General features: G+C 45.0%; 1 protein-coding gene across 2 annotated transcripts; it reads left to right on the top strand.

The window, feature by feature from the left end:
• The first annotated feature begins 295 nt into the window (after window positions 1-295).
• Window positions 296-9,990, top strand: SELENOW (selenoprotein W). 2 transcript variants are annotated; one of them, XM_083516053.1, is made up of 6 exons: window positions 296-502; window positions 3,342-3,366; window positions 4,184-4,237; window positions 5,690-5,764; window positions 8,465-8,582; window positions 9,349-9,990. In XM_083516053.1, exons 1-5 carry the CDS (start codon window positions 474-476, stop codon window positions 8,537-8,539), a joined length of 258 nt encoding a protein of 85 aa, XP_083372179.1. In that variant the 5' UTR covers window positions 296-473; the 3' UTR covers window positions 8,540-8,582; window positions 9,349-9,990. The 2 variants fall into 2 exon arrangements, with proteins under 2 accessions (XP_083372179.1, XP_083372178.1); XM_083516052.1 differs by having other exon boundaries at window positions 344-502; window positions 9,346-9,990.
• Window positions 9,991-15,936: the final 5,946 nt, after the last annotated feature.

Raw genomic sequence — 15,936 nt, 5'->3', positions numbered from 1 at the left:
TAATAAAATAACAGCCCGTAACCCTGTCGATTATCCAAGCTCTTTTTTTCCTTTTGCAGGCCCGGAGACACGTGAAACCCTCGCTTTGCACCTGCGAGCCGTGGCCTCACCGTGTCTGGTTGCGGAGGGGGTTGGGACGATACCATAGCAGGAAAAGGGGGGGAGGAAAGAGATGTAGTTTTCTTTTGCTGCTTTTTCTAATTAATGGTCTCGAGCGGCCGGCACAATCGTGTCTCTTATATGGAGAAGGTAGGGGCGGGGGAGCGAGATGCGGAAGAGGGAAGATGGGGAAGAGGGTGGTTTTTTCCCATTTCCCGCCTCCCCTACTTTCGTGGTCACAGTGGTGTCGTCCGAACGTCGAGATAAAAGCCTCCTTGCTGCAAGGTTCCGAAGTAGAACGTTGGAGGCCTGAACTGCGCGTGAGAACTGCTACTTCCTGCTGCTGGTTAGAGGCGCAGGGTCCAGCCGTCGCCATGCATGTCAAAATCAAGGTGGTGTATTGGTAAGAAGCCATTGCAAGAAAAAAATATATACTATTGTTGCTGCTGCGGTTATTGTGCTCCTTTCTGCAGCCTTTTTATTCGATTGCTGGGAACGCTGTTCGTCTGAACGGGCCAACGGGCCATTCCTTAAAAGGCGAACAGATTTTTTTTTACTATTGCATAAGCTTTATGCTCCTGCATCATCCATTTGCATCGTGCCTGTGGCGAAGGAGACTCGAGGCCGCCGATGCTCAATATAACCCCGCAGGGTTCCGCGTTGGGGTTTGCTGCCAAGCAAGCTGATGGCGCCACGCCTCTCGAAGTCGTTTCCTTCGTTACTGCGGTGGTGATCTTGCTGTTATTTCTAGAGCAAGGTCTCTCCGTCGACGACAGTGAAAATGGCAAAGGAAGCCGGTTTCTCTGCCCGGGGGCGTTTGGGTAACCTGGGGAGAGAGGTTCCTATGGGACCTCTTGAAGGTTGGTGGTTTCGTCACTTGATATGCGTGACACATCGGTTTATTGCAACATGAATTCTGGATTCTGGACTTTGGCAGCAAAATGTTTCATGCATTTAGATTGCAAATTGGCCTTGTAACTTGTTATATAATCCAGACCGAAGTGTACTAAATGCCTCTATTAATGTGCAGCTTTGCTGAAATATTTATAGTGCTTTCAACGTTATTCAGGATTTTTATTTTTTAAAAAGGGAACACACGCTATCTGATTGCAGAAGAGCAGTAATTGCTGGAAAGCAGGTCTCACAAAGATTTGTGCTACCAATGGGTAGTAGCAGTATAACTCAGGATATTCAGTGGTAACTGAGTAAAGTAGGTAACATGAAGCCATGGTTTGGGTAGCCTGACTTCCAGAAACGTAGTATAGAGGATCCCTATCCCATGACAGTTCAATGTGGTGTCCTTTTTGCAGAGAGAGAGCATTGAGTGGCGTTGCTCAAACTTCTGTTCCTTCAGCAGAAAAGTAGCGGACAAATTTTGACTAAGCAAACTTCGGAGCCCAGTTGGCTAATCCTGGCAGCAGATCTGGCAACAGTTCATTAGTTTTGAGTGACGGCTACAGGTTGCCTCTGATGCGCAGGCAGCTCAAAACAACTCCCTTTTATGAGCACCAGATCACTGGATCTTTTCCGATAGAGAGCAAGTCCCAAGTGTTTAAATGTAAGCCTCAAGCATCTCAGATGTCCGGCTGCAAGTGTCAACACAGCCAGGAACGCAAAGTTGGAAGAGGTTAAGGATTAAAATCAAGAATTATTTTGGGTTGAATTTTAAAGCCCAATGACCCGCTTGCACAGGCTTTAGACCCCACTTGTGAGTTGTGACCCACAAGTTGGGGAAATGTTGGACTAGTAGAGTCCACTTCTTCAGATTGATGTGAGCAATTTTGTACGGTGCTTGACATGAATCCACTGTTGATGTCCACATTCCCACAGATAGACAAATGAAGGTCCCCATGTTAAGCAGTGCATGATGTGTCACTCGCCGGTTGTCTTCATAAATGTACCTGTCAGTGATCATATGGTAATTCAAGAAATTCTTTGCTTACTATAAAAAAGAAAACCTAAGCAAGGGGAATGTTATTAGAAACTTTGAGAATTATAAAACTGAAAATGGATCCCCAAACCTTCCTTGTTTTTAGTGGATTCCTCTTCTTTACTAAATGGGACGTGGGTGGCGCTGTGGGTTAAACCACAGAGCCTAGGGCTTGCCGATCAGAAGGTCGGTGGTTCGAATCCCCGCGACGGGGTGAGCTCCCGTTGCTCAGTCCCTGCTCCTGCCAACCTAGCAGTTCAAAAGCATGAAGTGCAAGTAGATAAATAGGTACCGTTCCAGCGGGAAGGTAAACGGCGTTTCCATGCGCTGCTCTGGTTCGCCAGAAGCGGCTTAGTCATGCTGGCCACATGACCCGGAAGCTGTACGCCGGCTCCCTCGGCCAATAAAGCGAGATGAGCGCCGCAACCCCAGAGTCGTCCGCGACTGGACCTAATGGTCAGGGGTCCCTTTACCTTCTTTACTCAACTTCAAATGTTGCTCTGAGGTCTGCAGATGTACTTGGTCATCACTTTTGAAAATTTGGGGCTCTAGCCAGCTAGGCACCCGTTTAATTGTCCTATTCAGTGGCGTGAAAGAGAGCTTTTTGGATCCGACACCTGATCTTGCTGACATATAAACTGTCTTCTACCTCCTGCTTCTGAGAGTCTTCCTGAATATGCCTGTTTGAGGGGCTGTAGGCATTGTCTGGGTTTAACCAAGGCTGTCTGTGATGTTTCACCTCTTGGAAGTGAGTAAAGCATCACACAGGGCTCTTAGCTTTGCCCTTGGATTCAGTATCAAGAAAAGCTATACTTGTTACAATCTGTTAGTCAACCTTGTAAATGAGTCCACAAAATTTACTAACCTGCCACTTTTTAGCTTGCCTGCTCTTTCACGCTAGCCATGGAGGGCACCTGGAAATCAGAGCATCTTTAGAGAACTTGTGAAAGCTTGTGGAATGCCGTCTCCCAACATTTAGCACCCTAAATCAGAAGAAATATTGGGGGGGGGGGGATACACACAGATCTAGAAACTATGATGGAACAGCAGAATGGGAACCAGTGGATTGAAATTTTAATGGGATCAAAAGTTGTAGGACCCATCAAAGTTATATTCCTGGCTCCATTTGACTGCTAGACAGAAGGAGAGCTGGTTAAGGGATCTGGCTAGTTGCAGGTGGCCTGGTGACTACAGAAGCCAGTTCATAGCCGGTGGGTGGAGATTATGGGAGTTGTAGTCCAGCCACAATTTCCATCTTTGCTTTGTGCTAAATGTGATGTTGCAGTAACGCTTGCTTTTCGTTTTCTTGTAGTGGGGCCTGAGGATACAGTCCCAAGGTGAGTAGATCCTTCTGCCTGATATGTAGCAAAACCACTTAACATCCTGGTCTGCCGCCTGGCTAAAAGAACCAAAAGTAACTGCTGGTTGGATATGGCGCAGTTAGTGCAGGACCCAAGCAGTATTTGCTAGCGCAGTAGAGTCATGCCAGTATTAGTGCACCACATATTTTGCTTTCAGGGTTTCTGGTGTTGGCCTCTTCCACTGGTAGAGAACAGAAAATGCCAACATCTGGAGGAAAGGAGGGTGGCAGGGAAGGTCCCCTCAAACTGATCTGGATCTCTCTGCATCCTACAGAACATGGGAAGCTGCCTCAGTATTGTTGACATTGACTGGCCGTGATTCTCCAGGGTTTGGGATAACTTCTCTCTTCCAGCCATACCTGGAGATTTCCGGGATTGATCCTTGGACCTTTAGCACTCAAAGATGTGCTCTGCTGCAGAACCACAGCCTTTCTCATGGCTTGCATGTGCTAACTGAGCACAGGGGTTGAGTCTGAGCTGTTGGCAATGCAAAGCATAGGCCTCCCTCCTCTCCTGATTCTGTGCTGCTTTCTGCCACAAGATTCTCCCTGCTCACTAAGCCCTGTTACCTCTTCAGCTTCTGACACCTCCTTTTCCCGGGCTTCTCCCTTTGACCACTCACCATCATCCCACCACCACACCCCGGGCTCTGAGCTTTCCCCAGCTGGTCTCTGTGTCCAACCAGTCCATGAGTGCTTAGGGAGGGCTTTAACTTTCTCTGATAACCGCAGCTGTGAGTCGATGTTTCGGAACTCTTAAACAACTTCTCCCTCCTCCTCCTCTTAACTTGTAGTATCAGCAGCTCAAGAAGGAACTCGAAAAGGAGTTTCCGGGCAAGCTGGAAATGGTGAGTGGATCCAGGTGCTGCTGGCACAAGTCGTCTCGCTGACCTGCGACCCGTGCAATTAATGGCGATCCGTGGCAATTTAAGTAGCAGGAAGGGAAGGAATTTGGCATTTCGGTTGCCTCTTAGCGGGGGATGCAAGATACACTTTAACTCAAGGCCCTCCGGGGCCCTGACACACACACACACACACACACACACACACACACACACCAGTGGCGTAGCGTGGGTTGTCAGCACCCGGGGCAAGGCAAGTAATTTGCGCCCCCTAACCCGTGGATTTGCACCCCCTAACCCCCAGATGTTGCGCCCGGTGCGGCCGGCCCCCCCTGCACCCCCCACGCTACGCCACTGACACACACACACCCTCAAGAAAGGCACCTGGTATGGACTGAAAACCTGCAATGCATGTCCTGACTTGTTTTGCAGAAACCACGGTAAACCAGTGACCGAGATCTCCCCACTGCAGATCCCCTTCAACTTGCAGACCCAGGATGGTGTTGACTAGTGTTTTAGGCTGATGATTCAGCTGGCTAGGTCATTAGTTCTGTTTACAGAACTAGGGCAACACCCTATTCCTCCATCTACACCCAATACTGTCTGCTGAGCACATTTTCCGTACAACTCTGGTTCTCCCCACCCCAAACTCCTATCCCTCCCTAAAAAGCATCCAGAGTTTTCTTCCTTGGTAGAGTTCAGCGGTGAAAGAGCAGTGCTTAGCAACCTTATATCAGACGTTCCGCTTGGCTGCCGTTCTTGGCAGCTTGGGAAATGATGTGATCTAAATAATGGCCAACTAATTGTTGGGTCTGTACTCTCCCTAAAGAAGGAGAACCCATCTTCTTCCCTCCAGCATGCCCCAGTCATCTTCTGCAGCGCACAGGAGACGTTGCACTATATGGTCTGGTGAAATCCTGCACATGGGAGGGCTGGGTGAGTGGGGAGGCAATGCCGCTAGGTGTATGCTGTCTCTATCTGAAGGAGCGTCTCCACCCCCATTGTTCTACCTGGACACTGAGGTCCAGCTCTGAGGGCCTTTTGGCGGCTCCCTCACTGTGAGAAGCCAAGTTACAGGGAACCAGGCAGAGGGCCTTCTCAGTAGTGGCACCCGCCCTGTGGAACGCCCTCCCATCAGATGTCAAAGAGAACAACAGCTACCAGACTTTTAGAAGACACCTGAAGGCAGCCCTGTTTAGGGAAGCTTTTAATGTTTGATGTATTACAGTATTTTAATATATATTTTTGGAAGCCACCCAGAGTGGCTGGGGAAGCCCAGCCAGATGGGCAGGGTATAAAGTAATAATAATAATAATTAATTAATTACTGTCGTTCTCCAGAAATGCTTGAAGAAGAAATTGCAGCATGCTTGCATCTAATGATAATACAAGATGCGCAATGGCTCCTTAAGGTGGTTTCGTTTCATCCCCTCTCTCCCCACCCCCACTTTCTACCTAGACTGGCGAAGGGACTCGTGAATCCACAGGATGGTTTGAAGTGACGGTGGCTGGGAAGCTTGTGCATTCCAAAAAGGTGAGCCGTTCCGGGGAGCCCTGCTTGGCAAGACAGTGGAAGGCCAATACTTTTTTTTATAAAAGAATTATCAATTTTTCTTTTTCATTCGTTACATCCATCTCAAAATTCTTAACATTACTATGTTGTTCCTCCCTCCCTCCCCTCCTAGGCTTCCCCCATCTCCCGCTTCTCGTTTGTTTCTCCTTTCACCCACTTTGCTACCTCCTTTTTTATAATATTTTTTATTACTTTTAACATATAAGTTGTAAAATCTACCACAAAACTTATCACTTATACAATCTTTTTAGACTTCCATCAGCACCTCTGATAATCCGCCGTTTTAACCACTTCTTATGCATTTCTTAACTTTATATTGCCTTTACATCTATTAACAAATCATCCTCCCCCTTATCCATTTTTACAATACTTCTAATAATACTCCTCACAAAACTTCTTGCAACCCTACAAATGTCTGTTCTTCACAAATACTTTTCAAATACTTTGCTACCTCCTAACAGTAAAAGTTACTAATGACATAACATCAAACATAAAAGTAAAAGTAAATACACTGTAATATTTCTCTTATCTCCTACACGTTTTCTAATACAAATAATGTGAATGTTTGTTTAAATCCTGCCATCAAGTCTATCGACTGTCTTTGTTTCTGCAAGCATGATATAAATGTTTCCCATTCTTTTTCAAAGTCGCTGTTGTCTTTTTCTCTTATTCTGTCTTTCATTTTTGCCAATTCTGCATAATTCATCAACTTCTCTTGCCATTGTTCTTTAGTTGGTATTTCTCCAGCCTTCCAATTTTGTGCAATCAACATTCTTGCTGCTGTAGTGGCATACAGATGGAAGGCCAATTTTTGAGCACACGGCTATGCAAGGTGGTGGGTGGTTGCAGATTATTCTCCCAACGCTGGAAAACACAATTTGGCAACCTTACAAGATTTTGTGTGTCTTTCCCTTTCTGAACTGTAGAAGTTTTATGTTATTTGCGGGGTGGCGTTTTTCTCTCTTCAAGACGGGGGAATTTTCAGAGATGTGTACATGTTTTAAATTTGCATCTCTTCAAGATGGGGGAATTTTCAGAGATGTGTGCCTGTTTTAAATTTGCTCTCTTAAATACCATCTTAGGGACACAGGTGGTGCTGTGGGTTAAACCACGGAGCCTAGCGCTTGCTGATCAGATGATCGGCGGTTCGAATCCCCACAACGGGGTGAGCTCCCGTTGCTCGGTCCCTGCTCCTGCCAACCTAGCAGTTCGAAAGCACGTCAAAGTGCAAGTAGATAAATAGGTACCACTCTGGTGGGAAGGTAAACGGCGTGTCCGTGCACTGCTCTGGTTCGCCAGAAGCAGCTTAGTCATGCTGGTCAAATGACCCGGAAGCTATACGCCGGCTCCCTCGGCCAATAAAGCGAGATGAGCGCCGCAACCCCAGAGTTGGCCACGACTGGACCTAATGGTCAGGGGTCCCTTTACCTTTAAATACCACCTTAAGCCAATTCATTAGCCTGTAGCCTTCCAGGTATTGTTAGCCTGCAGCTTCAGGCATTGGCTGGAGCCATGGGAGTCCAAGCATTTCCGGAGGGCCACGGATCCCCCGTCTCTGCACTCACACATGGATGTGGTTGGAAGAAATGGACTATCCCTTTTCTCCCTGACACAGTAGGAGTTAAAATGTGGGAGGACTCTTGTGGGAGAAGATCTGAAAGGTACAGTTCACACACCTATTGCACGTGTCTGGGCGTGGCGTGGTGCAGTCCAGCCAGAGTGGTATTTAAATGCCCACATAGTCCTTTGTTATCCCCCCCAATAACAGAAGCAGGCCAAGTGGAGATGTTTATCTATTTTTTAAATAATTTTTATTGAATGATTTTATGCTACAAAAAGCATTACAACCATACAACCACAAAATATAATTGAGAAATAAAAATTACATACATTAATATTTTGTTTGTTATTTGTTATTTACCATCTATTTCCTCCCAAACATACCATACAAAACATACGCACGCACGCGTGCACACACACATGGGGGAAATTAATAATGAAAATATTTTCCCCCTTTTATCTTACAAAATCTTTTCTTCAGTTTTGACTTCCTGTCAAGTCCCATTGCATAAGTTGTATCTTACAATTCAATGTACACAAAACAATAAACCTTTCTATATAAATTTTCCAATAAAGTGGAGATGTTTATCTAAGTTTTTTATTGTTAAATTGCTTTGGGATGCTTCCTGGGAAGGGATTTCTAGATGAAGTGAATGAAGAGTAAAAGAACAAATTATCAAGTAGGCAAGAATGCAGCTTGTCCTATAATAATAAAAATAAAGTAAAATAATAATTTTATTATTTGTACCCTGCTCATCTTTTCAGTCTATACAAAAACTTAATAAAGCACTAAACATTAAAAACTTCCATATACGGAGCTTTGGGCATGTGCCAATCTAACTAAGGAAAGTTCAAAAAGGAAAAAGAACTTCTGTGCTGAGAAGCCAAATTCTGCGAGTGGCATAAATAAATTCTACAGTCACATCATAATGTAGCACCCAAATACCAGAGTGTACCAACTCTGTGTCCTCGTGGCATCGATCTGTCCCTACACTGTAAAGGAGCCCTAGGCGGACAATGATCAATCTGGTAGCTTCTGAAACTTTTTAGAGAGGTGGGATGGGGACTTCCTTTTCTGACCTTGCTTTTTCTTTCTGCTAGAACGGAGATGGCTTTGTAGATGATAGTGCCAAGCTGAAGAAGATAATCATGGCCATCAAAGCCGCCTTGGCGTAAGGACGGCTGGAAGAATGCACCAACAGCTTAATGCTTAGCAGAGGTAAAAAAACAACCCGTAAACAAGAGTCTTGGCTCCACGGTGGGGTCTGTACTGGGATCAAATTGCTTTCTCACCCTAGTGCTTGCAATATTGTTCAGTTAAGCTAGGCTTTCTCAAAAACGGTAGCAGTAGACACACTCCCATTGTGATCAGGTCCCTCTACCCCTGGGCCTGCTTCATACCCTAGCTATGGGGGGGTGTATCTACATGATGATGCCAGATTACTTTGTCTGATACAGATTTGAAGCCTACAATTGGCTAGGATGTATCCTTCTAAATGGTTCTGTCCTGTCTTGCGAATACCGTGAACCAAAAACAGCCACCCGAGTCAGTGGCAGCTCAAGATCAAGGGTGATCTTTTGTTTTTGCTGATCAGGATCCTTGGGGCAGAGTTTGGAGATAAGCTCTGGCACGTGTGAAATGTCTCTGAGCGTGTGCAGAGTTCTAATCCACACCTACATATGGGCAAAGCGGTCTTTTGTCAGGCTGTATACAGTAGCATCTTCTGCCCTCTACGCAGTGGCGTAGCGCAGGTTGTCAGCACCCGGGGCAAGGCAAGTAATTTGCGCCCCCTAACCCCCAGATGTTGCGCCCGGTGCGGCCGGCCCCCCCTGCACTCCCCACGCTACGCCACTGCCTCTACGTGCCACGCTTGAAGCATTTAGCATAGCTGGTGGGGCAGTGGGTGGCAGCTTGGACAAGCAGTTGCTCATGTACAGCGGCAAAATCACGTAACCGCATTGTCTTTCTGTTCCTTGCTCAGCAGCTCAAAGAAAAATCTGTTTTGTTCACCTTGGCCGAGCGCTTGATGACGGGAGCTGCTGAAACGTCAGCCGACACCTGGCAGTTTCCTGAAAACCCTTGCGTAGGATGCCAGCTTGAGCAAAGCCTGATGGGAGAATTTGAGCTCTGAATAAGATACACTTTGACACCTGTGTGCTGACCTGGGCAGCGCCCAGCAACTACAGTGCCTAACACCTTGGTGTTGTGTATTCAGTGTGTGCTGCCCGCAATCTTGGCTTTCTCTGTAGTTCTTGTTTTAATCTGATATACTAATGGTGGAAACTGATTCTAGATTGCAGTGGAGGGTAGGCATCGTAGAGCCCTCTCACCAAACAAACAAACAAAACAAACTTGTTCTGGCTTCTTAGACCACGGGATGCTCTCGGGTGCTTTTGCCTTCTGCGAGTTGGCAACTTAAAATACGCTTACCCAGTGCTTACACAACGTGGTGGAATCCAATTCCTTTTCCACCAAAAAAAAAAAACATTTCATTTAATATAGGCCCAAAACATGCAACTTGAGTATTCTTTCTTGTTCCTTTTCCACCCCACTCCCGATTTTCAAGTTGCAAGATGGGGAAAATTGAATCCATTTGGTATCCAATAAAAGACATTTCAAGTTGTAACCTGTGTGGAAACACTTTATTCTCTTGCATATTTGTGCGTAACTACACAAAGGTGAGGCATAGGCTACCTACGTTTTTACACCAATATTTTACCTTTTAATATTTTACCTCCACCCGTTGCTGAGCCCAGGCACGGAGATCCAGCACTGAGGGCCTTCTTGGTAGTGGCACCCCCCCTGTGAAACACCCTCCCATCAGATGTCAAGAAGATAAGAAACTATACGTATTCTGCTCTGGTCAGACCTCACCTGGAGTACTGTGTCCAGTTCTGGGCACCACAGTTCAAGAAGGACACTGACAAACTGGAACGTGTCCAGAGGAGGGCAAACAAAATGGTCAAAGGCCTGGAAACGATGCCTTATGAGGAACGGCTAAGGGAGCTGGGCATGTTTAGCCTGGAGAAGAGGAGGTTAAGGGGTGATATGATAGCCATGTTCAAATATAGAAAAGGATGTCACATAGAGGAGGGAGAAAGGTTGTTTTCTGCTGCTCCAGAGAAGCGGACACAGAGCAATGGATCCAAACTACAAGAAAGAAGATTCCACCTAAACATTAGGAAGAACTTCCCAACAGTAAGAGCTGTTTGACAGTGGAATTTGCTGCCAAGGAGTGTGGTGGAGTCTCCTACTTTGGAGGTCTTTAAGCAGAGGCTTGACAACCACATGTCAGGAGTGCTCTGATGGTGTTTCCTGCTTGGCAGGGGGTTGGACTTGATGGCCCTTGTGGTCTCTTCCAACTCTATGATTCTATACAACTTCTGGAAGACATCTGAAGGCAGCCCTGTATAGGGAAGCTTTTTAAGGTTTAATGTTTTACTACGTTATATATGTTGGAAGCTGCCCAGAGTGGCTGGGGCAACCCAGTCAGATGGGCAGGGTACAAATATCATTATTTCCAGATTAAGGTCTTAAGCTACCGTAGATCAAAGCTGAGCTTATATGAGTGCCATGGATGAATGGCTGCCTTGTATTCCATGCCCATTTCATCCTGTGATTGAAGTTTTGTAGTCTTCTCCCATCCCCTCACAGTGAAAGCGTAACTTCTTGTAGCCTGTATACCCTCTTCTGAAAAGAGATCCAAGTGCAAAAGTCTCCTCCAGAAGTTGATTTAGTGACTGCCCAAGACCACCATAGCGTTGTTGGGATGAATAAAACTCTGCAAATAAATAAATTTCTCTCCCCCCTCCCCCCTTTAAGGCATGTGTGAAATTTGATTTCCAATCTTCATAAATGTGTGACGTTTGCTGTAATCCTCAGAAAAACATTGAATTGTATTTACAAATAGTAACATGCCCTCTTTTTCCATAGTTGGAAGAAACATTGAGAAGCATTGTAAGTAAAACCAGGAGTATGGAGTGCTGCTGGAGCAAGAGGGGCTCCAGCTTAAATTATCTAATCTTGTTTGGTATATTGAAGCTTCCCCCTGATTTTGCCAGTGCATGTTTCATCCAAAATATTTTCATTTTAAAGGGCACTAATCAGCTTGGTGCACGTTTTGGCTCACAATTTGTACCTATTACAGAATGCTTAAGGGCTAAATCTCAAGTTTAAATACTGAGCAAGAGCTCTTAGGTCCCCGACTGTGATGCTTATGGTCTGCCGTTGCTATGCCAACAGGATGCCATCACTTGGGTACTAAGCTGCTTACAAAGCAGGAATTAAGTGGTTCCTTCAGAGCTTCGCAAAATGAAATTGCTCTTGGTTTTTGTTTTCATAACAAGAGAGCTGGGAATGGAGTTGAGGAGATGGTGGCTTTCCTCAGTTATGTAGTACCATTATGGTATGGTACTGTACGCATATGACTGTGTGCACCTTGCTTCTTAAAAGCAGGAAAAATCCCATTCCTAAATTGCTTAACCAAACTAAAATTCCAGGGAAGCAGGGTACTTTGTTTGAGCACTTTGACTTCCTCACAAAGAAACAGTTTCAAGTGCAGCCCTTTGTAGTGTGCTGGGGCAAGGATAAAACTATTGCCAAGAAGCGTAGGGGAATTGTGGATACCTTTTGTGGACTTTTTTTTTAAAAAAATTATAGTCTAATGAAATTGCAAACAGGTTTTGCTATAAAAGCTGCAGAAGAAAAATAACATTTTGCAGTAAAGATATAACGCAGTAGAAAAGGTTTGAGTAAAAACACAAGGTGGGGTGGGAAGTCAATTTATGAAACAATTTAATTTTTATGAAGATTATTGCGAAAATGTTTGAAACATTTAATAACAAATACACTGGGGGGAAAAAATTGTGGAATCTGGCCCTCCAGGTGCCGTTGAATTCCAGTTCCCATCTGTCCCAGCCAGCATGGCCAATGATTGGAAAAGATGGAAACTGTTGTCCAACAAAATCTGGAAGGCTGTAGGTTTGTCACCTCTGGTTTAGTGTTCTCTGTACAGGCACGGCTGCTGTGCAGAAGGCACTGAACTTCAACAGGAAGTCATGGGATGAGAGAATGGCGTGAGGGGGCAGACTTGATAAGGCATGTGGAAAAAATTCTAGGACCCAACAAGACACAGCATGGAAATGGGAAACAAAGCATGGCATTTAGATTTAAAAGAAGTAGCTGTTATGAGAGCGCAACGGACTATATAGTTCAGGGGCATTTCAATGGATGTGCACGGTCTTTTCACAGTGATCTGTAGAGAGCTGTGTGTCCTAAACTTGAGATGGTGGTCACGGGGGTGAAGGAGGAAGCTGTTACTAGTTATTAAATTTGTATAGCGCCCTTCATCTGTCATTCTCAGGGCAAATCATAATTTAAAATATTGACGCAAACAATCCGTAGCAAACATTCTCAGTCCAACGTCAGGAACTCCAAACAAGCAAAAGCAGGAAACTAGATAGCTTTGTTGCTTATGTAAAGTTCTGTGCTGAAAACAGAGTTGCTGGACTCATTTAGAATAGTTTGCACTGATCAATAGGGGCTTGAGTGGATATCTTATGAAAATAATGGCACTATATAATTCCATCCCTTACTACTGCTGCTGTTGGCCCACAGTGGCTTTTGATAGTTTTGGTTTTGCTCACTGTTTACAGCTAACATCCACCAGAGATCATCCAAGTATCTGTTACACATTGAGACATTTGGCAGGGGTCCAACATTGCTCCTCTCAACCCGCAAATTAGATGAAAAATATTTGAACCAGACATTGCAAATGTTGAGGCGGAGAACTGCCTTGGGAAGTTGCCCAGTCTTTCCCCTCTCGTCTAAAAAAGAATCCTCTACACAGTAGCTAGTCCTTTTTTATAAGTTAATTTCCTTGCTCTGTGTGAAGCGTGCAACAAGTAGCAATAAATTTAAAAAGGATGTTGGCAAGGCGGAACATGTGCAGAGGAGGGGACCAAGATGATCAAGGGTCTGGAAACCAAGCCTTATGAAGAATGGTTGAATGAGCTGGGTATGGTTTAGTCCGGGAAAGAGTAGACATGATAGCCATCTATCTCAAAGGCTGTCACATGATAGCCATCTATCTCAAAGGCTGTCACATGGAAGAGGGAACAAGCATCTTTTCTGCTGCTCCAGAGGGTAGGGCCCGAATTGATGGATCCAAGTGATAAGGAGATTCCAACTAAACATCAGAGGGAAAACTTTAAGACATTAAGAGCTATTTGACAGTGGAACAGTCTCCCTTAGGTCTTTAAGCAGAGGTTAGATAGCCATTTGTCATGGATGCTTTAGCTGAGTTTCCTGCATTGCAGACAGTTGTACTAATGACCCTCAGGGTCCCTTCCAACTTTACAATTCTTTGATTCGATGTGAAAAAGATGCAATCTGCTAAATGCCTGTGGATTGCTTGCAAACAGAATAACAAGAATGGAGGGGTCAGTGGGGGAAGCAGAAAGAAATGCAGATGCATTATATTTAGTATTAGCAGCAAGGGTGTAGGGTGGGGGAGCATAATGTAAATTATGTGGCTTGTTCCCACACTCCAGCAACAATGATCCCACTAGCCTGTAAGTAAAGCTTTACAGAATGCTGTGGTTCAGGGCTAAGGAATTAGCTTCCCCCCTTTCTAAGCTCCAAAGGGCTAGTAGCCAGTTCAAAACCTAAGCATTAGGTTGCAAGATAGGGGGCTGGGGAATGTCTTTAGAATAGGAAAGGGGGAGAATAGAGTATTTTTCCTCTCCCTCAGAAAAGCTCCACATAGGATAGGGTGAGTTTTCTAACCTCCTGGTGCATATCCCCTTGATGCCAAACACCCACCTACCTACTATACTATATAGTACTATATAAGCTGCTAGGGGCTTCAGCCCCTTGCTTCCATTCCCTGCCTCCAACTGACAAAAGACCAAGCCAAGAGTGTTCTGCAACATGAGAAGGTCTGGATGTAAACTGAGACAGCCCCATGGTTGTCACAGAAGCTATGAATTCCTAAGCCACTTCAACTGCATGGACCTCTCTGTGGATGTTAATGTCCTGGGCGGCTTTGGGAGGAAGGGAAGAATACAGGTTTAATAAAAAATGTGAATTTCCCCCCGCAATAAACCAAGTCGAGACCAAAAGTGTCTAAGACCCCACCGCTCTTCCCCCTCTGCTGTTAGGGAAACTGCTGTCAAGCAGTACACTTGAGTCCCATAGTTTTTTGGGTTTTTTTCAATGAAGTGTGTGTGCATTTAATGTAAAGAATCAAGGTGCATTTTCTGTTAAGAGCCTCTTATTTCTGTAGGAATTTCCTCTTTTTATAGTTGCCTGCCAACCCATAAATAAGTGTTTGCTGCGTAATTCAGTCCTATGTGTTTTTAAGCAGGTCTAAGTCCCGATGGGATTTACTCCCTAGTATACGCTCTTAGAATTGCAGCCACCCTGCCTGTTTTTATCCATGTTCACCTAAAAGCAAATCCAGTAGTTAACAAAGACTAGAACGGACAAAAGATTCAAATGGCCTGCCACTCACCTAAAACCACAAAGTTTGTTCCTGAGGAAACATGATGTCCAACTGCATATGGTAAGTTCACTAGTGTGCAATTTTAGTCTCTCCACGTGGCACACAGAATCCATTTAGTATTCCATGGAATCTGTGGTGAGGATCCTATGGAAATCAAATTATGATTTGAGATCACGGCGATGATTGTGAACAAAAAGTGATCACTTACTCATGCTGCAACAAAAAATATTGTAAGTTGCTGTTGACGTGATTCACGTTGGCCCAATTCTGAGCAACTGAAGTTCGCATTCCTTTGATATTACGGGTGTGCTGATTTTTTGTTACAAAACACGGTGAAGCAATTATTTCTTTTTTTTCCCCCATAAATTTTTATTCATATTTGCACATATATACAGGAAAAACATAAACAAGAAATACACCACATACCTTATACAAATTATATCCACTTCACAAATCATAAATAAAATATATAACTAAGTTAGTCTCAGTTGAGCCTTGGACTTCCCTCCACTCCTTTGGTAAGTATCGAATAAATTATATAGTCGCATACTTTTTAACTCTTTTACATAGGCCTTTATTTCAACCCCGCCAGTGTCACCTGAGATTTAGATTCCATATACATTAAATATTTCTTCCAATTATCATGAAATTTCTGAAATTTGAGGCAATTATTTCAGAACCACATGCGAGACTCAGTTCGACTCGCATGTAAACTAGCCATTCTCCTGGAAGAATGGAGCATGGCGTGGCTGGGCACAGCTCCATTAAAACACATTGCTTATGGCACAATTTATAGTGTCTATAGTCTGCACCAGAGCAGCTTCTTTTAAACGACGGCTAGATATTTGTGGCGAGGGCAACCGTTGCCATATGTGAAATGTGGAAAGAAACCCTGGCGTTTCATGGCTTTCTCTTTCTGGGGCTCTCCGTGCGGGAGCAGAGGCGGAGAGGGCCTCGCTGAGGCGTCGGCAAGGCGCGCAAGATGGCTCCCGAGGAGCCTCGTTCACCTCAGCCGACCCGCCGCTTCTTCCAGCCGTTCCCTCCCCCTCCCCCACCCCGCTCCAGCCC

This window comes from Podarcis liolepis, assembly GCF_965112155.1.
Source record: "Podarcis liolepis genome assembly, chromosome: 7".
Classification (NCBI taxonomy): Eukaryota; Metazoa; Chordata; class Lepidosauria; order Squamata; family Lacertidae; genus Podarcis; species Podarcis liolepis.
Note: the sequence above shows the minus strand (reverse complement) of the source record. Positions and strands in the feature narration are given on the sequence as shown.